Source organism: Tetranychus urticae, chromosome 3, assembly GCF_039701765.1.
Source record: "Tetranychus urticae isolate SD_2017Ah chromosome 3, NJAU_TeUrti_SD_1.0, whole genome shotgun sequence".
Lineage (NCBI taxonomy): Eukaryota > Metazoa > Arthropoda > Arachnida > Trombidiformes > Tetranychidae > Tetranychus > Tetranychus urticae.
Window position 1 is genome coordinate 8,010,397 of NC_142960.1, and position 27,750 is coordinate 8,038,146.

Here is a 27,750-nt window from a genome sequence, read left to right on the forward strand (position 1 = left end):
CTGATAAAACGAAGCTTAGACTGTGGTTGATTAATTCGAGAGATAAAGTGGCCAATTTTCCTTTTGATAACAGAAGCACTTGTTATTCTGACACCGTTATTATCAAAGAGTTTGATCGATACACCAGTATAAAGATGAATGCCTTTAACCGAGAACCAGTTCAGACGAAGAGCTTGAATTTCTCGTTGAAATCTGTTTTGTTGTAAATTGGCAAAGCGTTGAGATAACATATTGTGTCGACTTCGACTGATGTTGAAACTTTTGTAAAAGTTATGAGTTCACAAACCAGTTTAGTGTTAAGAGAGTTGGTGATGGTATTACCATTTCTAGGAGTTTCTAAGTTTAAGATTATTAACTTTAAATTAATTGTTGTTGAGGTTTGAGGATAATTGCATTGGATTAGTTTACAGTTCATTATTAAATTAATGGACTTTCAGAGAAGTAAAGAGTTCACATTTCTTTGTAATCTTGTTCATTGGATGAAGCTGAGTAAACAAGCAATGCCATAAAAATTAGCACAAAGTTAAGTTGAGAGGGATTAGAGTTACATTGTTGTAAGCAAAGTGTTGTAAAAATTGTAATAAGAAGAAAGTTAGGTTAATTAAAGTATGACAGAGTTAGTCAAAAGAAAACGAGTATTTGGTTAAGTTGTTAATTAGGAAAGTCTTATGATCGTGGGAAAGTTATTCTCGAGTAATAGATTAGTTAATTCATAATAAATTTATAGTTGAAATTGGTTTTTTCCAATTCGTGTTTCAACTTAATTCTGTATACACTACAAGAATTATCATGAGCAGCATGAAAGGTTTTTTGACAATTATAACATCGCTGTTTCAATTTATCAAGTTCAGCAGGACATTTACCCAGATGAGTGCGACTACAGAATCGGCATCTTGATACAAGCGAACATTTTGTTACTGAATGTCCATAACCACAGCAGTTTAGGCAGAATTTGATTTCAAAGTAATCAACAGCACTGATTAGACTACTACCAACATTCACCACGCCATAACGCTTCTCAATTCTCTCACGAATTATCGGTGAGATACTGAGTATAACATCAACCGTATATCTTTTGAATTTGCTTCTTAAGATATGTATTACTTTAATTCTGTTTTCCACATCATTCCAGTTGTTTCTTGTCTTGAGTCGAGTTAGCCATTCTTGTATAGCAGTCTCATTATCAGGAATTGTTCGTAAATTGTTGAGACGAATCATCGGATCACGTAGGGTAGGAATTTCAATGACCCAACCAGGTAGATTATCTTGTAAGAATTTAAATAATCTAGATCGATCAGATATAGAAGCACATTTGATTTTCAGTGAGGAATGACCACATTCCGTTTCGATTACCCCACCAACATCAGTAGCTGTATTCTCTAACAAATTATCAACATGATCCTTCATTAGTTGTGGACCAGTTTTATCTCTTTTGCGTTTTAGCATAAATTCTTTATTCTTGAGTATGATGATGGGCCATATTTCAATTGTCTCAACATTGAACCATGACTCTGGTATTTTCATGTTATGAAAATTCTGGCAGATTTGATGACGTTGTTGATTGTTGGACAATGTTATCGGTGCAACAGTTGATACATTGTTAATCACAGGTGGTTCTTCACACATGGCAATTTTGAGTTCTTTATAAAAGTTTGTGCAAGCAGCAATTTGAGGACCAGTTACCGATGCTAGCCATTCTTCTGAGACTAACATCATATCCAGGATTTGAATAAACGGATAATCTTGAGCTTTGGAAATGATTGCATCCTTATTTGCATTATTTATTTCCCCTTGGGTCTTGATAAAGTCATTCACAATTTGAAATTTGCGAGCATTGGAGACTGTAAGATCATTCTGTAAAGTTAAGAAATTTTCATTTACCAACTTAAAGATTCTTTCAGATTAGTAATATTATTTTCTAGATTCTGTGAAGAATAAAAACTTTCTTTGATATTATTCATAGATAGGCAGATTTGTCACAAGATACTAGCGTTGATCTAATATCATAAAATTTTTCTTAGTAAACTATCAGCATAAATGCCAATATTAAGATCTTTTCTTAGTGAAATACTCAGCTTAAAAGCTAGGTATTGTAAAACTTTTCTTAGTGAAATATCAGCATAAAGCCAATATTAAAATTTTTCTTAGTGAAATACCAGTATGAGGGCAACATTAAAATGTCTTCTTCATAAAGTTGGTATTGTAAAATTTTTGTTAATTATCAGTTCAAAGCCGATAGTAGTTTTCTTAAATAGTGTATTATATTTCTTGCTTGTATGAGAAAAAACTTACCAGCATGGAAAGAGTGTTTTTTGGTTGCGTTGGAGTGGTTGATATATTTTCCTGTGAACTATTTGTTCCTCGGACTGTATTATTATTCATTCTCACTTGATTTCGAGTCGCCATACTAGTCGTACACAGAGAGAAGGCCAGTAGTCACCACAGAAGAGAGGTCTTAAAATCAAATCACAAACAATTTTTGGCCAAATTTTGAGAAACCAACGACGGTTAGTACCACAGCACAGTTTTCCACCACTTTAACCTGAAAAATATTAATTAAGATGTAGAAAAACAATTAATTTAATCAAAAATCAGGAGCTCATTTAAAACGTGACTTTCTTCCATTCAACTCTGAACAAAAGTTTACTTTCACATAAATAGATGGCAGCTCTAAAATTAAAAAACCAAATTTTCTCAAGTTTCAATATGAAAACGCAAATGATATTGAAAATGTTTGTTTACTTCGTTAATAACGATCATTTCGTGCTGAAATAAAATGTTTTGATGTTCTCATTCTATTTTATTCCGAGTCCATCTCATTTAAATCATGTTTTACTCTTTATACTGGGTCTGTTGTAATCCTAAATGAAGATCAAAGTGTTTTTCCTTTTATGTGATTTGCAGTTTATTAGAAACTTCGAGACGAAAACTTCAAATTGGTGTCGCTTTTCGTAACTAACTTGTGCAAATAATTGACTTTGTTGTATATTTTCTCAACAATTAAAGCCCCGAGTTCGTTTTTTCAATTTTCTTCTTTGAAAATGGCTACTTGCCGGTGGACAGCTGTTTCTGTCGAGTTTCAACTTTAATCCTTTCTTGAGATTCATGTTCGTAAGTCGTTCATAGACTAATTGTGGGCAATCGGAACTGTAAGAGGTAAGAGAAATATTGAATGAATGATGATTATTGAAGAAAATAACTTTTTCTGCTACAAACGATGTACTAACATTTATTTTTTATTATTTATTCATCTGTTTTTAACTCACTAAGCAGCTTTGGAATTAAAGAACGAAATAGGAAATTTATAAACGATGTTGGATTATTTTAACAAATGGCTTCATTTTTTTGGGTATCGTAAACTCTGATTTAATAAATTTGTCAATTTATCAAATCTGAACCTACAACTTTGGTTATTACACCGACTATAAACTGGGAATATGGAAGTTTCAACCACCAAGCTTGAAGTTACAGTTTGCTAAAACGTTCTTTGAAGAATATCAATCGCTCTACATTTAATTTGCACACACGGAGGAAGTAAACGACAACCCAATCGAATGCCATCTACTTGATCGAAATCGGTTCTAGTTACTTACTTCCCTTACCAGATTAAAGTCTATCGACTTGCGATTGTCTATTAGTTGACAGCAAAAAAGGCATCCAGGTTACTAAAACTCAATTGCAACTCTACAACAGTGAAAAAGCCTATTGAGACAATCATGTAAAAAATAACCAAGATGTGAGGGAAAAATAAGCAGAACGTTCTTCATCTTTTTGTTTCAAATCCCTGTTATAAGACACATTAAATTTATATAGAATCAGAGTTCTAAACCAAGGTGTTGAGTTAGATTAAATCTCTTGAATGAGTAATTATTGTTTAATAGTCACGAAATCAAAAATCACTAATTACAAGCATCATTATGGTCATAAAGAAAGTTGCTCTATCACTTTTGTGGATCAATATTGTTAAAAGAGTTCAACAAAAACGCGGAGCTTTGGAGCAGTGAACAATTTCTAGCATAACCATCAACCCTGACTTGACTATTCCAATGAGTGTAAAGGCAACATATGATTAAGCTTGGGCAGTAAAACTGGCAACCAATGATGATTAAAGGGAAAAAAAGGTTCCATCAAGAGGAAGTGACTTTAGATCTTCTCCAGATATTTCTTAATAGAGAAAGAAAACATGAGGAAGAAAATAAAGCGAGAAAAGTAAGAGAAAATACATGAGAGGTTTTAAAGACTCACAAGAAAATGCAGTTGTGTGAAAGTTTTGTCTACAATGTGATGCAAAAATGACCTTATATTGCAAGAGTCAACTGTTTATTTCAACTTTTCTCTCTTTTCCCTTGTTGGGAAAATTTGTTTTGTATTTCACACAAGCTGATTGCGGGACCTTTTCAATCAACTCTGCTTCATTCTGCTTCAGCTTTAAGTTTTTGTTTCTTCACGCGTAACACGTTTCATCTTTTATTCAGTTTCATGTTGACGAAATAACTGCTGATAGTAATGTTTTATCATTTGTAAACATTTATAAGGCAATGATCTTTAATCAATCAAACAATGTTTAATAGTAACAATCTTTATTCCTGAGTGGAAATTTAACTTGTCTTAATGTTTAAACATTTCAATACCTTTGTTTTTGCTTGCCTGTTTCAAGTGGATTCAATGGTCTCAATATTTGATTGTTAAAGGAAAAGTGTAATTGATATAAATAAGAATAAGTTGTTTATTAGAAATGTTTCCATTATAAGGTAAGATTTTTTGTTTTTTAAAACCTGAGTACAATTTAAAATGATTTGAAGGTATGAACATAGACAACATTAAAAATTGACTTTTCATAATCAGCATTTTATTAAATTATTGAAGATATGCTTATAATAAACATTATCTAGATTATAAACATCACTTCGTCATTTTTTTACATTAAACACTTCGTCATTGTTTATTTTATTAAAAAAGCATTGGATTAGATTAGTGCTTTTGTTTTCAAGTGAAGAAAAAATGATGTAAACAAAACTGATAGTAAACTTGGAATTACTATTATTATGAACACTGTTGACATCGTTAATATCAAATCCAAAGCAATGTCGGTTAAAAATGATTAAACGATCGAACTGTCAGTTCTGTTTTTACACCTTAATAAATAATCGTAAAAATCATCGTGCATGGAGTTGAAAATCGTCGAAAACTTCCATCAACTCTTCAATTTTATATTCCTCTAAAATTACAAAATCCTCCAAATTTGGGCTTGCTTTACGAGCACAATCAACACAGTGAACAACATGCTTTTTGTCCATTTCACGAACGAAAAGAATATTAAATACTTCAACCTGGAACAATTTAAGTGGAACAAAAGAGGGAGAGAAAATGTTATTAGTAAAATAGAGTAAAAACTAATTAAGAGGTTTAGGTCTTTGAGGTATTAAGAATTGTTTCTACTCACTTCACAATTAACACAATAATGAGCTGCTTCATTTTTACTACGTCCATGCCATCTTATTTCACGGCCACAAGCTTCCACAAAATCCATTATCATTTGACAACATTTTAATGATCGTAATAAGCAGATTCTGTGTTGAGAAGAGTAGAAAAAAAAGCAGAAAATATGGTAATTAGATAACTAGATAACTAGATAATTGCCACAACAGGATGATTAAGTATTATGTGTAGCCACAGATAATGACTTCATCAAGGTTTCAACTGCAGTGACAAGGGTAAGTAATCAACCAATTAATAAATTAAATTACTTCATCTTTTTAAACAATTCTTTCTCTGAAACTTTGAGATTTTTTGCGAGATTCCAGGTGAGATGGATAACAGGTACAATGGACTTGAAATTTTCCAATTTATTCCATTCATAACGTTCAACAGCAAGTTGATACTGAACTGAAGTAAGAGGACCAACATTCCAGGCAATATTATTACACCAGCCAACAGCTTGAACCCAATGAACAGTTCCCGCATTAACCCAAACCATATCTCCTGGACGCTGAAGGAAACGATAAACAGGAATATTTTCAGCAAAAAGATCCTCTAAAATGGGCCACCAAGAACCATGTAAGTAACTTAAATTATTCCTAAAAAGGGAAAGAAGAGAAAAGGTCAAAGTTAATGAATAAAACAATACAAATAATAAACTCATTGTAAAATGATACTAATGAGAACAAAATATTTACTTTTGACAGAGACTATTTATAGCACCCCAATACTCTTCAGGAACTCCAAACCATTCGCAGTCTCCAGGACCAATGTTAATATTAACAGAACAAAAATTATTATTCTCTTGATGACCCGGAGTCCGGCAACCAGGTACTTTCATATACAATTGAACCGTATTCATGCCTAAAATTACATGACCTACATGACTAAGCATGTTACCAGCTGAAACTACCCGCGCAAATGCTGGTAATTTCATGAGTTCTTGTAACTGAGGACGCCATTTTTTATCATCCGAAAGGTCAACATTGGTTCCAAATTTGATTGTCTTAAAAGGTCGTGTTTTCTTTCCACGTCGCATTTTTGAGGTAGCTGATGAATTTGAATCACTATCAGAGTCTCTCAATATACCCGGAGTTTTATCTTGTTCATCTCTCAATGATTCTTGGAATGAAGAAGCTTGGTAATGAGCATAGCGTGCAATTGTCATATGTGAACGATGACTTTCACATCTCCAAACCATTTGACGCTTTTCTGGGTCCCAATTTTCATCTGATAATTGCAACAATTGAGTACGAACTTCAATTAAATGATCTGGATTGGCTTCCACAAGAGTTTTCGTTGAGAATAATCCAAGATCTAATTTTAAAACACTTGCAAGACCACGAACGACGGCAATTGGATGTGCCAGACAAAATTCCTGGAGTTGCGTTGAGAAGGCATCTTTCTTATTTTCAAGCTATTTGAATAGAGGAAAAAATTGATAAAATAAATATATTAGTTCAAGTGAAATATTAAACAATGGTGATTGTTTTCAGCTTTATCTAAGATTAATTGTATTATAAATAAATTATGCAATGAAACTTCAAAGCCAAAGCAAAATTATAATAGCAAATAATGAGAGTAACTTTCCAGAACAAGGTTAGTATTATAATTTATATCAACATAGTGAAAAAATCTTTCTATTTGTCTTGTTAACTATTGATAAAAATAAAATGGATCAAGTACAAGGCAATAGACTGAGGTGACAATGTACTGACTAATAATATTCACAGTTTTCAACACATATTAACATTAAACAGAGTAACTTTCAAGTAACAAAACTCTAATAGAACAATGTAAATTATTTTAATCATTATGTTACCAAGTTTCCATAAGTCAAAGTATGATGATAATAATTCAAAGATTATTCACTTAAAAGTTCAGTCATTACGAAATTGAAAAGGATATAAAAAATTCAATATATAAAGGAAGATGTTGAATTATTTTATAAAGTTGAAAAACATTATTGGTAGGAAGAGAAAGTTTAAAAAGTCAAAATTTCAATAAACTCACAAAAACACTAGGAGTTTGAGGTAATAATTTATCTTTGGGCAGTGGTGGGTATGGTGCTTCAATGGGAGACGGAGGGCGAGGATCGTCCGATAATAAATTGGAATCAATTCTTCCAGATCGACCATAACCTTTGCATGCTTCTAAAGCACGAGATGCAGTCATGTCGATTGATAAACGAATAGGCTGAGAATAATTTGAATTGTGACTTGAGTTTGAAAAATGATCCCATTTATTATTTGTAGATGAACGAGAGTGGTGAATTGAGCTTTCATTGGTTGATGAATCAATATCACTTGAGGATGAATTTCTTCGGTTTACGACACAATTTGAATTGGCAGTGAGAGTTTGAGTTTGACAGGAGATCGAATCAATTTCTTTCTTATTACTACTACTGTTTATATTATTATTTAAAGGTGTGGTTCGGTGTTTACCATTTAAACCAAATTCAGCGATTAAATTTTCAGCTATAGAAATCGTAGCTGAGTTCTTAGGCGCTAAAAGTGCACGTAAATCATTTTCACTGAGACCCAAGGACGGTGTTAATGGGATTGATGAAGTAGTAGTGGTAGTTGTATTAGTTGAGGTATCACTATTGAAGGCAGTGTCCATTTTTATTGGTGAATTTGTATCGCCACCAGTTAAATTACTATTTGAATTATTCTGATTTGCACTATTACAACCACTTTTATTATCTAAATCACTGTGAGTTCTATTGGTTAAGGTTGAATTGTTATTGGTGGGACTGGTGGTGTTATTTAAGTTAATTTGACCAGTAGGACAATCTGGACCACTAGATAAAGGCCTTGATGGATTGTTGTTGCTTAAACTAGAATCACTGTTGTAATTTATATGGTTGTTGTTGTTATTGTTATTATTATTAATGTTGGCACCAATGTTACCAGAAGCTAGTGAAGAATCATTAACTTTATCTGGTTGTGATTGATTTTGTTGCGGTTTATATGATACTTGTGAAGTGAATAGTCTGTATTGGTGTTGTAATTGGGCGAGTAAAGCTTTATCCTGAGGTTGAAGTGAATTTTGATTTTTTTGTAAATAATTCATTAACGATATTTGCTGAGCAGTCATAGTAACACTATTGGCAGTGGGTCCAGAAAAGGGTACATCTCCTGAATTATTTGGTGGGTAACCTTCAGGCTTTTTAATAGAGTTTGTTGATTCCATTCGCTGGCGTTTACTTTGATTTAAAGTGTGATGAGGATCATAAGCTGAAAATATGGTGGAGAAAAAAGAACAGAACGAGATAAATAAAAAAGAAAATCAATAAAAGAGAAGCAGAGTAAAGTATAATTTCAAGTGATTAATAAGAATAGTTAAAAATGAAATGTTACATAATAATCATCTCTAAATTAAGCAAACAGAAAATTCATGTGAGTTAAATTGAAATATACTGATTTATGTTAGTTGATAAAAAAAAGAGAGACAAAATAGTGAATAAAACATACCTGATGAAATATCTTGATTAGGTCTTTGAACTGAGTTTTGTCTTGTTGCTATTTCTTGAGATGAAATTGGTAAATTCCAAGCGTTTTCGATGGATAATAACCGCTGGAGGCTAATTTATCATTAAGATTGAAAGTAAAATAAGGCAACAAAGGCCAATAATATGGGAAAGAAATGTTAAGAAAATATGATATTAGACTTTTGGATGAAATTTTCTCAAAATAAAGAGAGGTTCATTATTTGAAGGTCGGGCAAGTCCTCTCACTAACTTTACCAGAACACTAGGAGAGGAAGTGCGAAAGCAAGAGAGAAAGAAGATGAAAAGGGGAGACAGAGAGAGGGGAAGTAAGTTGAAGAAAAGGAAGAAAGGATTTGGAGGAGGGTAAGAAAGAGAGAATGGGAGATGGGAGGGAAGGAGGGAGAGAGATGGGTAGAGAGTGGGATGGGGGAGAAGGTTCATCACGGTTCAAACAGGCCCATTACAGCTTTTTAAGCTAACAAACATTAAAACCCTAAGGTTCAATTAAATTTGAAACAAAACTTTCTCTCTCAATATTTATCATTTTGGTAGATTCAATGGTCCAAGAATCAATTGACTGATTCTTCAAAATCTTATCAAGATGGTAAAATGGACAACCATAGATTAGAAATGATGAAAAACTTGAAACTGCAGTAGAAGTGTATGAAGTGTATTTAGAAAAAATATTCAAAATAAAAGCTTAATCCTGTGTAAACCGTGATTTGTTAAGAGGGGAGCACAAAAGTTAAACATTTTATATAAAAAGGGCAAGAAACATAGGAGTTGAATTGAGGTTAGTGGAGATGGAGAGGAATAAAAGATGAAAATAAAGAAAAGAAGTGAAAGAAGGAAAGGAAAGAAGTTGGGAGAGCATGAACACAGGGAGAAAGAGAAAAAGAAGAGTAAATTGCAATCCAGAGGGTTCGTCATCTGTCTTAATAGTACCTTTGTGAATTATTTGGAGGAGCGTTGGCAAGTTGATTTTGTAAAAATTTGATTCGCTCATTGAGAGTAGAACTCACTGACCCTGATAAATATAAAAAAGATGAGGAAGATTTTGTTGGTTGATGGGAAAAAAAAGAAATGAGAAATAAAATTTTAGATGAATTGAGGAAGAATCAAAGAAGGTCAATGTTGATCATTAAAAAACTTTGTTGTTATATTTGAGATGATGGTGCATTTGGATAACTGAGAATTGTGTGTATTAAAAGATTCATTAGCTTCAAATCATAACTGAAAGTTGATTGAAAAAGCTGGTAATCCTTTTAAAAGATTTAACGTTGCTATTGATGGTATTCACAAACGGATGGAATAAATTTTATATTGAATCAATCATTTAAATCATTGAATCAAACAGCTGAACAATATTTCCTTGACTTTTTGTAACGTTGAACCAAAGCACCATCATCATCATTATCATTATTATTAATGTTTTCGACATTAATATAATTAGTAGCACAATTACCTCGTCCTTTTATTGCATTCATAAAACATTTAAGAGCGTCTTGAGGTTGGTTAACACTCTCATAAAGGATACCAAGATTTGTCCAAGCTGTGGTGTGACTTTTATCTATTTGAACTGAACAGATATATGCTTGAAGAGCGTCTATCAACTGATTTTGCTGCTGATAAAGAACCCTGATGGAAAGTAGAAAAAAAATAAAATGAGAATTAAAACATTTCAATGATATTAGATACTAACAAGTGTAATGTACATGTGTGTGAATATTAAACATTGTATATGACTGTCAAAATAAATACAGACAACCATACACAATCACACACAAGACAGATTTACACAACAAAAGGAGGAACAGTTTGAAAAATGGTGAACTGAAAGAGTTCAACTTGAATCAAAACTAACCCTATTGAGCACCATGTATCAGCATCAAGATCATTTTTATCAACACATGCTCTGTAAGATTTAAATGCTTCATGTACATGACCTAGACTTGAGTAACATCGACCAAGAAAATAGGAACTTTGTCTTGAACTAAATTCTCCTTTTGACGCTGATTCCAGATAACTTATGGCCAATGATTGCCTTGTATGTTTATCACCAAATGAATCCACAATATGGTACATCCATCCTAATTGCTTTTGCACATCAGACCTTAATTCACCGGTTACAGTTTTATCCGATAATAATTTTTCATAACATTCTTTAGCTAATTTATGTTTCCCTTGGACTTCATATAAATGAGCAATATGAAATTTAACTATATTGAATAAATTGATATTGAAAAAGGGGAGAGAATAAGTAAAAAGACAAAAAAAAGACAAAAATAAGATGAAAATCGATAAAAAGTTAAATTTTTCAACCAGTTTCCAGATAAGAAGGAAAATATTGAAATTTGTTTTGACTATGATATCAAAAGGGTTATGACGAGGCTATGAGATAAGTTAAACTTACTTTGAACTTTACTAAGAGTTGATGGACGACTATCGGCCAAGGCAATTTGAAAATGCTGAATTAATACAAATTTTATGGAGAGAAAAAAAATGATGAGAATAAAGTTTATAAAAAAAGGTGATTTGATGACTGTAACTCACTTTAAGAGATGAATTATAATCACATAAAATCTTAAAAATTACTCCTAATCTAATATGTAGTTCATTGGATGGATAAAAAGATGGATTAAAATAAAGTATTTGGCGGAATGCTTTGATGGCCCTGTAAAAATGAGAATAAAATAATAAAGTAAAAAAATAGGAAAGAAAAAAGAGAAGAGTTTTCGGTTAGTTGAACGTACAAAGATGGTTAAAACAATGATGGTGATGATGATGATTAGCAGTAGCAAAGGAAGAAGTGATGGTTTACAGCAGCGATATCGGTTAAGTGCAGTAACTTAAGTGCATATCACTGATAACTCATAAGACAACTATTGATTGCTACAGCAATAATAATAAACACCGAAAAAGTAGCAACAGTCACAGTAACAAAATTGAAAGCCAACATTGACCATTATAAAAAAACCAGTACTTGGTTACTTTTCACAAAGATAGATTTCCCTTTTATCATCCTTATCTTCCTTCATTTTACAGGGTGGCAAGAAAGTTATGTTCAAGAGGTTGAACTTAAACTGCTCAACATCAAATGACGTTGAATGTAAACAATGGAGAAGTGGTTGATGCGCACCGGTGGGGGTTGCTTTTCCTAACAACATTTCTTGTCACCCTGTAAACAGATCAAACATACAAAGAGAGAGAAAGCAAATGGGACAATAGAGTGAAAGAGAGAGAGAGAAAGAGATCAAGAAACTTTTCTAACCACTAGCGATCTCTGTTGACGTTACTTTGAATCAGCCCATGTGATTACGATGACATCTCTTGTTAGGAAAGAGTACCACCACTTGCCTATTGTAAGATTTCTCGCTTTTGTAAACAATTATAGTAAACAAGGTTTTTTTGCTAACATTTAAAAAGTGACACAGGTCAAAGGGTCTGGGAAGAGAGCGCGAGATTTACGTGGGTCAAGATGACATTGGATAAATTATAGATTGAACCAAATTTATTAGACTGGATCAAAAATAAGATTGAGATATTATTCAATTACAAGACGACATAAACTGATGAAAGTATTAATTTTCAAAGTAAACCTTATTGAAATGTATTAATTTCAATCATTTTGAAAACTATTCTCGATCTTATGAAATGGAAAATCGTAGCTTAGTCGTAATTTGAAACTTTTGTAACGATACGCAATTGTGGAAAATAACGTAAATGCATTTTTTATCGTGATACAAGCTATTAAGATAGTAATGATGATACGATATTTTAAGGAATATGGCTGGAAATCTCTGAACCTAACTTGCAAATTTTCATGTTGGCATTTTCAAGTTACTGAGTTGCTAATGAAAGTTGTCAAATAAAAAAGTGTATAATCTTACCAGCGATATGCATTGTAATGGAAATAAACTAATCCCAAACCATAGAGAGCTTCCAGATTTTGGTAGTTGTCATAATTGATTTGATAATACCGTTGGTACGCTGACATAGCTTTCGGATAGTTTTTTAACAGTAAATGATAATGTCCAAGCTTTGCATATACTCTGGAATCGATCGTGTTACTAGTTGAACCATCGTCGGTATCACCATCTCTCGTCAAACTGGTTTTAATGAATGATTCCAAGGCTTCAATACCTTTATTTAACAAAGCCTCTAATTTACTATTGCTTGGAACATCAACAAAACCATAATCAGTTGAATCGATAGATGAGAGGATTGCGATTTCATCCTTTGTTAGGCCCATCTTCTACCTAACTTTGATGATTCCTGATATGATTGACTATGATGATTTTACTCCAAATTGAATGACAAATTTCCAATTTTTCAATGAACAATAATAAATAAAGTTAATCACGCTGAAAGCTTTCTATGTAAGCATTATTTTACTAAGGTTTGTTTGACAGTTGGTGTCTCCATCTGTATAGAAACCATTGAGCGCGCTGTTCAAGCTCCAACTAAACTCTAGTATTTTTCAATAACAGAAATCAATTTGCTTCTGATAGATGACAATTTAAATTCAAATAAAATGATTAGATTTTATTTATTTTCCTTATTTCCAGAATAAACCAATTATCGCTTTAAATACTCGATTAAGAACCCAATTCACGGAGATTTCGCTGCATCTATTTATAGCAAGTTGTTAAATAGCAAATACAATTGTGAGAAGAAACCTGACAGAAAGTAAAAGAAATAGTTTATTGCTGGACGGATGAGTTTTATGGAATAGCAATTGATTAATTCTTGTAATTATCATGATTCGTAATGTTTATGTCACTTCACAATGTAAACTTTACGATGTTGAGTTAAATTAAGTTTGCTTTAACATCATTAGATGGCAGATGCGCTAAAAATTCAAACAAGGAAACAGTGGCGCCTTTACAAGCTTTCACAATAAAGATTGGATTTTTGTTTTGAAGCTTGAGTGAAAAGATATAAGCATTTGAAATAAGCTTGTTGAAACGGATTGAAAATCCTCTCCTGGATTCTTTTAATTATTTTTTATTTATGTTTTTTAATTATCAGGTTTCAATTTATGATCAAATTATGGTTCATTGTTATCCTGATCTATCATGTGATTCCATTTTAGAGTGATTTTTTCTCTTTTTTTATGTGTTGTGCTGCTTTGGATTACCTTCTAAAAAAACAACTTTAAATTTGATTGGATGTTGGTTTTTTAAAGTCCACAGTAACCTTGTTTTTATTTTAGCCAATTAAATTAATAATCTATAACCATGCAACTAACTAATGGAAATGTAAGTGATCTTACTCCAGCTGAACAGCAACTATTAGCCCGCATTAGACGTCGTAAAGCTGAACTGTTGAATGAGATTAAACAATTGAAAGATGAAATTGCTGTTGTAACGTCCGAAATGGCTAAACTAGAGTCTCAGGATGAGGCTAAAATTACAACTAGGCAGAAGCAATTGTCCATTGGCAAGAAGCGTTTTAACATGGATCCAAAGAAAGGAATCGAATACCTTATTGAAAATAATTTGTTGAAAAACACTCCAGAGGATGTTGCTTCATTTTTATTTAAAGGTGAAGGCCTCAACAAGACTTCAATCGGCGAATATCTCGGTGAAAAGGTCGATTTCAATTTAAAAGTTCTGGATGCCTTCATCAATTTACATGATTTCACCAATTTACTCTTGGTTCAAGCACTGAGACAATTTTTATGGAGTTTTAGACTGCCCGGAGAAGCTCAAAAAATTGACAGGATGATGGAAAAATTTGCTGCTCGTTACTGTCAACAAAATCCAGGAGTATTTTCTAATGCTGATACTTGTTATGTTCTTAGTTTTGCTATTATAATGTTAAACACTGCTTTACACAATCCAAATGTTAAAGAAAAACCCACTGTAGAAAATTTTATTTCTATGAACAGAGGAATCAACAATGGTAAAGATCTATCTAGGGAGTTGCTGGTTTCTCTATACGAGAGTATAAAACAAGAGCCCTTTAAAATACCCGAGAATGATTCCAATGATCTCATGAATACAGTTGTTTTCAATCCAGATAAAGAAGGTACTGTTTCAATTTTCTCTTACTATGTTTGCCTCTTTTTCCTTTTGCTCAATCTTACCTTTTTTATACCTGAAGTAAGAAAGATAGATGAGTATAGAAAGGTGAAGATGCGGATGTTGATGTTGATGTTGATGTTGATATTTCATGCTCAGACTGATTGTAGATGATCAGGTTCCTAAGAGATGATGAGGATGATTATGGTGAGAAAGCGGAAGAAAAACACTTTTTTCCTACCTTAAATTAATGCTTATTAATAATTTCCTTTCTGTCAAACCTTGTGGTTGACCTGAAATATTGCCTTTTTCATTGAAGTTTCATCTGACATTTGTTGTTAATAATAACCTTGAACTCATTTTTGACTCCTTCTATTCTACTTTTACTCATACTCTTTCTGTTTCACCTACATAGATGTTTACCTTTTTTTGAATCATTTTTTAACTAATTTTGGTTTCTTTTTTTATCATTTTTGTACTTTAAAGGCTGGCTTTGGAAGCAAGGAGGAAGGTATAAAACTTGGAAACGGCGTTGGTTCATTTTAAATGACAAATGTCTCTATTATTTTGAATATACAACTGATAAAGAGCCTCGAGGAATCATTCCATTGGAAAATGTACAAGTTCGTGAAATCCAAGACAGAGGAAAACCAAACTGTTTTGAACTATACTCCGCATTAGGACAGAATGAAGTAATTAAAGCCTGTAAAACAGATAGCGAAGGACGTGTTATGGAAGGTAGGCATACAGTTTATCGTATGTCTGCTTCAACTAAGGAGGAGAAAGATATTTGGGTTAAATGTATACGACAGAGCATTAGTCACAATCCTTATTTTGATATGTTAGCAGCTCGTAAAAAGAAAGCTCAATATCATTAGTATCGTTATAGTTCATAAAAGGGAATTATTTTATATCCACTTTTGCTCGAAAAGATGGTGATAAAAGAGTTTTAACTACTTGGAATACGAAAAAGCGAACAGTGTTTATTTTGCTGAGAATCAATGCTGAGTGCGTTTTTTATTATGTATACATAATATTTTTGAAAAATAACACTTTGAAGATCAATAGATGGAACATTGTCACCATAATCAACCCACCATCTAATCTCACTTGACTATTCCAATGACTGTGAAAGCAACTTTTTTATGATAAAGATTGGACGGAAAACAGGCAACCAATGATGATTAAGGAAAAAAAAACTTCATCAAGAGGAAGTGACTTGAAATCATCATCAGATATGTATATATATATTTATAAAAGAGAGAGAGAAAGAGAATGAAGTGAGAAAATTTATGAGAGGTTATAAACTCACAAGAGACTGTAGTTGTGTGAAAGTTTTGTCTACAATATGATGTAAAAATAAATGCTACTCTAAACTTAGATTTCAAGAATCAACTCTGTCTCTATCCGTTTTTCCTTCTTTTCCCCTGGAAATGCTGAGAAAATTTATTTATTATTTCACACAACTAGATGAACGCAGAGCCTTTTTAATCAACTCTAAAACTATTACTATTATATTTTATTCTTATTACTGTAAAGTTATTTTTTGTTTCTTCACGCGTAACACTTTTCATCACAGTTCCAAGCTGATATTATCACTGATAAACATTTATAAGGCAATGATCCTTGATCAATTCAACAGTGTTTAAAGGTAAAAATCATTCGCTGAGTGGAAAATTTAACGCTTAATGTTTAAACATTTTATGATGACTTTTTTCCTAAACTGTTTCACTTTCAAGTGGTTATGATGGTAAAGCATTTAATTGTTAATGAAGAGCGTATCAGTTATTGATATAAATAAGAATAAGTTGTTTATTAGAAATGTTTTAAGGTAAGATTTTTTTTGATAAAACCTGAGTACAATTTAAAATGAATTGAAGGTATGAACATAGACAACATTAGAAATTGACTTATCATAATCAGTATTTTATTAAATTATTGAAGAAAGATATGTTAATAAACATTCTCTTGATTATAAACATCATTTATCATTTTTTACATTAAACACTTCGTCATTGTTTATCTTGTTAACAGCATTGAATTAGATGGGTGCTTTTATGTGTTTTCAAGTGAAGCGAGTGATTCATGTAAACAAACTGATTGTAAACTCAGAATTACTATTATTATAATCACTGTTGACATCGTTACTATCAAATCCAAGCTATGTCAATCAAAAAATGATTCTTTTCAATTTACATCAATACAACACAATAGACGAAACAAGGTCACAATTGTGTAATCTTGATGTTATATCACTTTTTTCAAGTCAATACGATAACTATAAGTAGGTTAAGAAAAATAACCTCTAATATTGATTATGCGAAATTTTTGAGGCTCCACCATCTTCAGCACTTTGATTATGATAGTACCATTTTTGCTGGTTTTGATACTGTCTTGGACGTGGTTGGTACTGATTTTGGAATCTATTAGATCTTTGTTGACTGTCATTTCTAGGTTGTTGACGAGTAGATGCTGGCCGCTGTGACCGATCATTTTTGTAGTAGTTATGTTGGTAGTTGGTACGATTTGGATTGCGATGATGATGTTTGTTTTGGACATGTCCAAATCCATTAAGATTGGGTTCCACGAATGATCTATGACTTCCATCTCCATGAGGATTCTTTATAGCAGGAGCTGGCCAAGCTATATTGTATGGATTCTTTTTATCGTCCTTTTTCTCACTGGATTCAGATGTCTCCGGATATTCATAATAATACTTATAATCCTCCTCGCATGGTATACTAATACCAGTTTCAGCGGCAACTTCTTCATCACTGCAACCACGAGCATACAACATTGTTGCAGCAAAGGGTAGATATCTTCTTATAGCGCCAAAGGATGATCCATTACTACTATTGTATATGCTCTCGTATGTTTTCTCGTCAATTAAGCTTTTGAGTTTAAAGTAGATTCTAATAAGTGCGTACACGTCAAATGCAGCATAGTATGTCAATAATTCAGTGAGAGGTCTAGTTGTCCACAACTCAGGATTACTGATATACTTTTTCTTTATGTCCTTTTTCATTCGGTTGGTTACTTCTCCCACATAAAATTCGTATAGATAATACAAGTCTGACTTTGTTCCTTCATGAAGCTGTCGATGAGCAATCACTGTATCAAATACTGAATGGAGGACAATTTTATAGTGGTTGTAAAGGGCTCCTGCATCGCTCGAACATCCTTGAAAGATTTTGGTTATGTGCTTGGCAGCCAGAATTTTTCTTAATGACAACGCTGCCAAACGTTCGTCATGTTGGACGTCAAAAAGATATATTCTAATAGAATTGGCAACATCCTGATCGGTGAAATTAGGAGGCAAGTCCTCAACGAACGCCAATTGAACTAAAAAAAATGAAAAAAATAGAATAGAATCAGTCTCTTGAATTTCATGGATAAATATGACAAAAAATGAACTTACTCAGAGTGATATATCCATTAGGCGCACCTAAATTTACCCCTTCACAATCTACAGCTACAACATCTTTGGTGTTCAATATGTAGTCAATAATGGGGTGACTATCATGATAGTTTCTTACGAGATTAGTTCGTTCTAGTACCCTATTATCAAGGTAGTATTCGTCGCACTTTAACAGCGGTCGCCTTTGAGCTTGAGCTTGGTCAAATACATGTTTCAAAGCCACTGTTTCGTTATCGAGTAGAGTAAAAACTGAACTTTTTTTACGCAAAAAGTTATAAAAGCGCCCATAATCATTATGGAAATATGACTTGATGTCATAAGCAGCTTGCTGCAGGTTTCCCATTAGCTTGGAAATGGGAATTTGACAAGGTCCATACTGGTTGCACCGGAAAATAAGGAATTCTGTTAGCCTGGAATCTAATGTTGATTCTATCTTTTCATCAATATCTTCTGACATGGGTCGAAGGCTTATATCCCGATCTTTCACGGAAAATAGGGAAGGGTGTTGCCATATGAATGCTAGCACTCTCTCTTCCACGGAATCACCGGAAGCGACTTTCTTCAGAGGTTTAGTGTTGCCTCTTTTGCATAGTTCCGTGGCAAGCTTGGAAAGCTCCATTGAACGGACATCTTGTAGAATAGAAATAAGATACATAATAGTTTCATGTATATATTGTTCGCTGTCAAACGAAGGATACGGTCTGCGATTTTCCATATAAGCTCCTGTTGGTTTGTCTCCTCTTCTGTATTGGCTATACATATTCTCTATATTTTAGAGATAAGCTCGGTGTCCAGCAAAATAGCTTTAATTTAAAAAATATTGGAAGATAATAGATATTCTGTGGGTAGAATGAAAAGAATGAACAGGTTGGTTAGATAAATTCAACAAAGTGATTCAATTTGGAAAATAGAAATGACTAGTGGCAAGAGACTTACATGAGATGAGGGAACGATAGTAAGAGAAATCCGGCCTCGCGAAGACTAATGTAAAATCACTAAAACAGATGTAGGTCCAAGGAAATCACAAACACTTTAAAATTTTGACAACTATATCACACAGTATAACAAGAAGAGAAACACGAGATTCCCGGATAGTGAGAATGATTAATAAATAAAGCAAAAGTATGTATTAGTTTGTTTTGTTAGATGCAGAGGGAGCAAAGAACTTTGAGTAGGGTTTTCAAATTCAGTTGAAATAAAAGTCGATGTGACTCGATTGAGAACAGAAATAAGAATGAATCTGAAATGGACAAGTTATTTATACACCTAGATTTTAGGAGCGAAACTGGTCTTCCAGAATTCCAGCTTATCTCTGAGTCATATTTTGTCCAAATAATATGTTTAACTAGGATTATAAGCAGCTTCGAAGCTAAGGAGTTTATGCAGGAAAACTGATTTTCGAGTTGGGACTTTATTGGTATGTAGGGGCATAAAAACCGGTTTCATTAGGGATATAAGCGTTTCTACGACCAACATTTAGTGCAAACAGCACCTAGTTATTTTAAGTAGTTTATAGTGAGTAATTCACGAGTTAATCTGGTTAAATTTTAAGAAACATGAAATAGATTTTGTCCAAAAATTACATTTATTGTCCCTTAAATTACAATTTAAATGTAGAGATTTTCCCGAATATTTCGAATAGAGAAATAAATTGTATTGAAAGGAAATTGATAAAAGTAATAATAAATAATAGAATTATAAAATCTCATTGAGACATTCAATTAAGTTAAACATTTGACTGTTAATCATCATTGAGATTAACACAATTTTCTTTCTCGATTGAAATGAAACTAGATCAGTCCATTCATCCCAATCTGGAAGTTACATAAATAACATTAATAAATGTTTACCAAAAAAACAAGGTCAATATTTTCCATTGTCCATTATGATTGTTTCAGTTGATTAGTTAAAATTTGTTAACCTATGACCCTGGAGAGACAGAAAAATATTGTTAAATTAAACCTTGTTTACAACGACCCGCAAATACATGGTGATTGTAAATTTGTAAATCAAAATTGTCTAAAAAATAATGCACTTTTCATTTTGTAGTTATTAATAAATAATAAGTAGTTGGTGACGAATGAAGTAAGGTGGGATTGCCGTTGAGATGTAAGTAAATGACCATGATATTGATGACGATAATGATGATGAAGATGAGGGTGAAAAGGGCGATGTTTATAATTAACTTTCAAGATGAAGGTAAAGGATGTTGATTGTCTTCGCAAAGTTGACAATTGTTTCAGACAACATAAATTCACCTCCATCCTAACTACTTACTAAAGTATTAAAAATGACTTGATTAATTACCAGGTTGCTAATTACTCTGATTAGTCAGTTAATTGAATGATTAAGATGGTAATGATGACAAAGAGTTATGTTGATGATGGAAAGATTAAACGGCGATAATGAAATGAAAAAGCTGCTCATAATGAAGCGGCCTTTAATGATGATGATGCCGTTGCTGCTGATGGTAATAATAAAAAAGAGCAAGTTGATTAAGTGTTTCTACTTTCTCTTATGAAGCCAACGATAAATATTATTATGTGAAAAATAAGGTCCAATGGAATGTAAATTAGGTCGATGTTGGGAATATTGTTGATTCTGAATTTGTTGGTTCATGTTAGGACGGTTCATGTTATGTTGAGTTATTTCATTGTGATTTTGAGTTGATTCACCAGGAGATGAGTTAGATAATGAGGAAGAAGAAGAAACGGATGAGCTAGATGATGAAGATGACGATGACGATGATGAACCGACAAGTTGTGGGAAATGAGAAGATACAATAGGACCAGATCCACCACAGTTTCGTTCATCACTGTTATCCTTACAATCGTCTTGACCATCGCATAGCCAAATGTTAGGAATGCAAATACCATTGTTACATTTGAAATCACCTCGAGTACATTCTGATAATAAAAGAAAAGGTAAGACATTAGTTAACATAAATAATAGTCCAGAAATAAAGAAAATGATTGAAATAAAACAAAAAGGGTTCCATCTGAGGTTAAACGCATGTATAATGGGAAATATCAGGTGAAAATCAGTTTGAAGAGAGACAATTAAAAATATTTGAAAATTATATTTGATTAGCCTTCTTCAATTTTTTATGGTTTTACTTTTATACTCATTTAGCTTCCTTTCAAACCCAATGATTAACTTTAATGCTCATCTAAAGTATAATAAATATCAAACATTTTACAGTTAAATTATTTTTTTGCAGATGAATCTTAATTTTATACCTTTTTTGTTATCTCACATTCTTCAATCAAATTGATGTTTATTATGATTTTAATTACTATTAAGATTCACTAAAGGTAGGGGTAAAAAAGCATCCTGCCAGCAACAAAAAACAGAGTCAAAGGCATCATCATCATTGACGTTTACAGCCTAAAGGTATAAACATTTCATTCCTCATTCTCAGCTTTTCAATGGCTTTTTTTTATCTTCAAAATCATCTTTTCCTTCCTCCCTCCTCATCTTGATCAACTGGACCCTTAACTCTTTCCTACTACAATTATGATTACTACTATTCTCCCGGCTCTTTACCAACCCATGAGTTGAATGAAGATGAGCAAGAATGAAAATTTGCCCAAAATACAGCGTTACATGTGAATGCACATAAATGTACATAAATGTAACCCTTTTTGTTCCTTTATCAATTAAAATCTTTATCTATCTCAGGTTCTGTCCAGTGAGAGTTAGATCACCTTTTTGGGTACAACCAACTTCATCGCTTCCGTCTCTACACTCAGCTTTACCATCACAAACCCATCTTTTAGGTATGCAACCAGCTCCGTCGGCACATTTAAACCTATCTGGACCACAGCCTGGTTTATAAGAGCAATTGGCTTCATCAGCACCGTCCATACAATCCCGATCACCATCACATCGCCAAGACAATGGGACACATTTACGGTCACATTCAAATTCCTCGCTTGAACAAGCTAAAAATAAAAATAGATAATGATCATTAGTAAAATTGAAAATTAAATTGCATATGTTTTTCAATCCAAATTGATAATGATTGATAAATTGTTAGTGAATTACAGTTATTAATTGTAATGTTTATAATCATGTAACAAGTTCCTTCTCTTTTAATAACAAGTTGACTCTTATACTTGATTAAATGTTTCTAATCAAAAGTAATCAGCTTTTTTGTGAGAACCATCAATTACTACTAGTATTATTATTCAAATTTAGTAAATGGTATTGAAACAAAGGTAAATATGCTATTTTATCCTCTTTTAAAATAATAAAATGCATCCTCATCTAATTATCATGCAATAATAAGCGTTGATAAACATGGTGTGAGAAACAAATTAAAGTAAACAATTATTATATTAATTGAGAGTCAAACCATTACAATTATATTAACCATAATGTAAAAGGTGCAATGTTATTATATTCAGTTGCTGTAGATATTAAATTAAACTTCCTTATTAATTGAATGTTTGAATAATGGCAGCAAAAAAAGGTTGAAAAAATGAAAATCATGATTATCACCTAATCTTCAACTAATCAAGTCACGTTTTAATTTCATTGGGCAAATAGATATTTATTTCAGGAGTGAATTTTTAATACACCTGAAAATCAATGATTGAAGATTAATGCATTTTTTACATCACCTTTACTCATTCATTTATAAATCATTATTAGTATGAGATGCTAAACTTGGCTATCAAAAGTAAAATTGTGATTCAATTTCATTACCTCTTTTAGGTGAGCAAATTATGTTTGTATAAAATTGAAAATTGAAATTGAATTTAAATTGAGCTTTAAATTAAGTTATACGAAAGATTTAGCTTTAGAGGTTGGGGAAGTTTGCGGGATAAGTTTAATTAACCTTACACTTGACCATCAATTTTACTTCTATTTGGCTAATAAATTGATTAGAAGGGAAAAAAAATAAATGAACTTACCAACACCGGCACAATTAGCTTCATCAGCTGCAAAGGCACAATCCCTGACTCCATCACAAAGCCAATGTTTAGGTATACAACTTTTATCAGGACATTGAAATTCATCAGAAGCACAACCCTTACCAATGGCTAAGTTAACACAGACAGAAGGGTCAGTTGAATCGGGATAACGACGACAATCAAAAGCAGCAGATAATTCCAAAGTTGCTGGAACATATTCAGCACAACCTTCCAAAGCAATTCGGCAAAACTTTTTACAGGGTGGAATGGGTCTTCCCTCGACACACGGAGGCTCCAAAAAGGTACATAAAAGCTGCTTTATCCGTCTGTTACACTTTGATTTGGCGATGTAGTTGTAATAAGGTAATGATCGTGAAGCTTCTATTTCATTAGCGTCGCCAATATAGTTTGGGTAAACCGTTGAATTGTATGGTACTTGACCATTGCACATTGGTAAACTTCGGCGAATACATTCAGCTTTTGGCAGGTCATTAGCTACATCATATCGTCGATAAAAGTTGATTGGATCAGATGATCCTTCAACAAATGTTGATGACGATGAAAGAAGTGGTGACCTTTTGTTTCGAGCATTTCCTTTAGTTGATTGTGAAGATGTCATGAATGATGTTGCTGGTGATGATGATGATGAGGCGGAGGCAGATTGAGAAGGCTTTTGTAAAAGCTCAATGACAACAGGAGCTTCGGCTCGATGATTTTCATCAATTAATCGAGTTTCGGAGGCTGATGATGAACCCATTGAAACACCGCTATTAACAACTATGTAAATTAATACAAAACCAATGGTGATGATTCCAATCATGACGAGAATTGTTAACACCATTAACCAAAGAGTAATTGAATAGGATGACGAATTTTCACGTCGCCGATAATGGCGATCCATTGAAGCAAGTGAATGGATGCTTTTAATTGTTGAGGAACGGTCGTTTGAATCCTTTGGATTGATTGGTAATTTTATCAAGACAGAAAAGAGAATATAAATTGATTAAAAAATGGTTGAAATCAAGGGTTGACTACTTTTGAAAACACAAGCTTACCTGATTTTGAAGTAGAGTCTGCATGTTGTTGATGGTGTAGTGTGATGTTATTGTTTTTTTGTCAATTTTTTGACCCTTTAGCTGAGCAAACCTTTAGGATCTAACTAAGTTAACCTCTCAACTTGAAATGAAGTAAACTTGAACTCATCTTATAGCAATGAAAATAAAAGATGATGATGATGAAAGGAAAGAAGAGAGAAAAGGAGAGCGAAAGAAGGGGCAAAAAGATTAAACTTAAAAGGGCACAGAATAAAGATGAGGATAAATGATGATAGTAGTGATAGTCAATGATGAGATTGTGTAAAGATATTAAGAGGAGAAAGAGAAGAAGGAAGGATGAGGAGGAGGATAAATATTCAGTCAGGGGAAGAGCTAAACAGTTAGTCTGGCCAGACTTGGTTCATCTGAGACCCGTTTGCAAGTGAAACATGCACAAAAGGGCTGATCAATGCAAGATGATGAAGAAATCCAGAGAAAGGGAGGAAGAGAGAGAGAGAGAGAGACACTTGAAATCTTGAATTTTCCAAGGCAAATTCAATTCCCGTTCTTATGGTGATTTTTAAGACTTTAAAAAAGCCCATTTTTTCGGTTCATCTCAAGAAAAAGGGAACATTTTCTCAATGAATATAAAAACCAATGGACAAGGCGGGTTAAATTAACTGGTTAAACTTGTCATGTCAATATCCATTGAGATCAATCACTTCTCAATGACCTTGCCTCATAAAACGTTATCCTTGATCATCTTTCATCCTCCAGTCAGTCCATCAGTTTCTTTTCCTGTTAACTTTCATTGGATCAACATGTAAGGAGTGTTAATTGATAATAACACTTGATAGTTGTTGGCGAGTTGGTTAAGAGACCATCAATAATCCTAATATAAAAAAACGATAATATTTTATGAAGAAATAAATAAAAAATTAGTTAACCAATTGAAAAAATAATAATAAAAATATACATTTTCAAGGGATTAAGCTGGTTAAAGACAGGGTTGCTTGTCAACCATCAGCTTGGTTGTATTACTAAGCATGAAGGTATTCAAGAAGATGAGAATGATAAAAATCTATGTCTTCAATGAACTTCCGGATAAACTCTTAAACTCATTAAAGCTTGATCATCACCATCTTCATCAACTTAAGCGTCAATCTTTAATCACAATTTACCTTTTTTTAGCAAAAGAACTACAGAAGAAACAGAAACATATGATTGATATTAACACCAATGAATGAGATTACATTTCACCGTCCTTTTTGTCAGCCATAAGTCGATTATTAACAAATTTTAATCATTAACACGATATTAGCAATCATAATTATAAAACATTGAAATAATAATTATCATCACTTGAAAAACAAAACTAAGCTCATGACGAGCATTAATGTCACCTGTTTATGCAAAATATAAAAAGCACAAAAAGCATAGCCGAATCAATGCTTTCACTTTGACTTCAGACATTTTGTTAATGATTTTTGTTAATTTACTTGTTCCACTTTGGATTTTGATTGTGATTAATTTTCTATGATTCATTTTTCACTTAATTTGTTGATCTTTAGAAGGGCAAAGTCATGATAACCCAATCTTGTTCAATCTGAATTTAATTGGAGAAAAGGGTAAAAGAAGAAAGAAAAACAATGCTAATTACAATTTAATAAAGCCGAATAATCATAATGATAATAGATTTAATTGACTGTGGAGTTTAAAGCTTGATAATCAAGAGCAACTATTGATTTACATTATTATTTTGATGGTCATCATCTTAAACGTGATTTACTAAAATCTTTTTTTCTTTTTTTTCCTCTTCATTCTGAGCTTTATGAAACTTTTAACAAATGATTTTAAAATAATTTAGCGCAAATTAAACTTGATCCACTTGATTTAAATCACAATTTTAAGATGCGATCTTTTTCAAAGTAATCTAAATGGCATTACCATTTCCAAATCAACCTTACTTAATGAGTTAAACTCATAATGTTCTGTAATTTTCATGATTAACCAACGCTCTTGTAAGATTAATTGAACAATATTAACACTGTCATCGATTGAGTTCAGTTTTTAGTAGATATTTTCAGGGTGATCATCAAATAGGGCTAATCAAAGGCATGAGAAGAATCATAATGAGCTAAAGTGATGAAGTTTCCTAAATTGTGGTCAAAACAAGATCAAATAAGAGGTCCATTTGTAAATCTTATTAGTTCCTTGTACAGTTAATCCTGAATTAGCCAAGAAAAGCAATCAATTTTTACTTTTAATCTCGTTAAAAATATATCTTCAACGCTTTGTAATAAATCTGAATGTTTTGTAGCTATATTATGATGAATGAAACGAGATTTACTTTAAAATTAAAATTTCATTTGATTAATTTTCCGTTTAGCTGGTAGATGGATGAAGAAATGAATGGTTGATAGATTGAGTTAACTTTCAGCTTGTAAACGTATAGAATGGTCAGTAATCAATTATATGCTGATTGAAGAAGCAAAGGTTTTGCTGCATAATTAGAAAGATTAATTGTCAAATTTATCTTTCTCTTTTTAAAAGAAAATTATATCAGCTGGTTAATTCATTCATGATTTCATGCATAATTAGCAGATGTATTAATGAACCAAATCAAGGTGAGCCATTAAAGATTACAAATCAATTGGAAAAGTTGACAGCTGATTGTAAGGGTTGACAAGGTAATGAGCTGTAACTATAATTGTCACACATATAACTACGGAAATGTTTATTGAATCCTTGTCTTCTGCATGTTGAATATTTAACCACATCAGGTCCAATCGATGGTTATCATTGAGTTTAAACATTCTCAGACTTGTTTCATCCTTTTCTTGAGCTGTAACTGGACAAAATTTTCGATTTTATTGCTATCATTTTATCTGATAACACAGGAAACCTTCCGAGTCTTTCATAACAGATAACCAGGTTCAACAGTTTTTTTTCAATGTTTCAAATGTAAAACTGGTGAAAAGCTGAAGATCATCCCGATCATGATGAGATTTAAACTGTTATTGATGTTAATCTTAATAAAAAAAGAGATAAAAAAAGATATTTGTTAATGGTTGACAAATTCATCCGTAAATGTATCGTTATTATATCAATACTGACCGTTAAATGTTTGGACACTTTTTCCTTGTTTGGGTTCCATCCGCACATTGATTATTTATTCTACTTGTTTGTTTGTATTAACATTTTTACCCAACTTTAATTTGATCATTTAGATTACGGTGGGAAAATAAATAAAATTAGAGGCTAATTAAAGGTCAATCGGTTTAGGCCTTTTCCTAATGAATCTTCTGGATTATCTTAAGTATCGATAATGGATTAGATATGATCCATTGAAAGTCAAAGGCTGAGACTTTCAGTTTGTAAT

At 32.4% G+C, this 27,750-nt stretch overlaps 3 protein-coding genes and 2 long non-coding RNA genes across 6 annotated transcripts; 2 read left to right on the plus strand and 3 right to left on the minus strand.

Moving 5' to 3' along the window:
• Positions 1 to 2,694: 2,694 nt before the first annotated feature.
• Positions 2,695 to 3,386, plus strand: LOC112539384 (uncharacterized). The gene is made up of 2 exons (XR_003083198.2): positions 2,695 to 3,156; positions 3,274 to 3,386. It is a non-coding gene; the product is annotated as an uncharacterized LOC112539384 (long non-coding RNA).
• A 1,441-nt stretch (positions 3,387 to 4,827) lies between these two features.
• Positions 4,828 to 13,369, minus strand: LOC107366987 (lysine-specific demethylase 6A). 2 transcript variants are annotated; one of them, XM_015934637.3, is made up of 12 exons: positions 12,862 to 13,369; positions 11,525 to 11,645; positions 11,385 to 11,439; positions 10,836 to 11,190; positions 10,437 to 10,609; positions 9,917 to 9,998; positions 8,955 to 9,064; positions 7,492 to 8,717; positions 6,177 to 6,895; positions 5,748 to 6,077; positions 5,444 to 5,570; positions 4,828 to 5,330 (listed from the first exon to the last, which is right to left on the minus strand). In XM_015934637.3, exons 1-12 carry the CDS (start codon positions 13,221 to 13,223, stop codon positions 5,157 to 5,159), a joined length of 3,834 nt encoding a protein of 1,277 aa, XP_015790123.1. In that variant the 5' UTR covers positions 13,224 to 13,369; the 3' UTR covers positions 4,828 to 5,156. The 2 variants fall into 2 exon arrangements, with proteins under 2 accessions (XP_015790123.1, XP_015790124.1); XM_015934638.3 differs by having other exon boundaries at positions 11,725 to 13,369.
• Positions 13,370 to 13,920: 551 nt separating this feature from the next.
• Positions 13,921 to 16,392, plus strand: step (cytohesin steppke). Its single transcript, XM_015934741.3, has 2 exons — positions 13,921 to 15,004; positions 15,484 to 16,392. Exons 1-2 carry the CDS (start codon positions 14,212 to 14,214, stop codon positions 15,873 to 15,875), a joined length of 1,185 nt encoding a protein of 394 aa, XP_015790227.1. The 5' UTR covers positions 13,921 to 14,211; the 3' UTR covers positions 15,876 to 16,392.
• Positions 16,393 to 16,902: 510 nt separating this feature from the next.
• Positions 16,903 to 24,508, minus strand: LOC107367085 (uncharacterized). The gene is made up of 6 exons (XM_015934758.3): positions 24,390 to 24,508; positions 23,335 to 24,286; positions 22,123 to 22,359; positions 20,925 to 21,321; positions 18,416 to 19,185; positions 16,903 to 18,339 (listed from the first exon to the last, which is right to left on the minus strand). Exons 1-6 carry the CDS (start codon positions 24,411 to 24,413, stop codon positions 17,303 to 17,305), a joined length of 3,417 nt encoding a protein of 1,138 aa, XP_015790244.2. The 5' UTR covers positions 24,414 to 24,508; the 3' UTR covers positions 16,903 to 17,302.
• A 1,540-nt stretch (positions 24,509 to 26,048) lies between these two features.
• LOC149093293 (uncharacterized) lies at positions 26,049 to 27,714 on the minus strand. Its single transcript, XR_016199401.1, has 2 exons — positions 27,486 to 27,714; positions 26,049 to 27,399 (listed from the first exon to the last, which is right to left on the minus strand). It is a non-coding gene; the product is annotated as an uncharacterized LOC149093293 (long non-coding RNA).
• Positions 27,715 to 27,750: the final 36 nt, after the last annotated feature.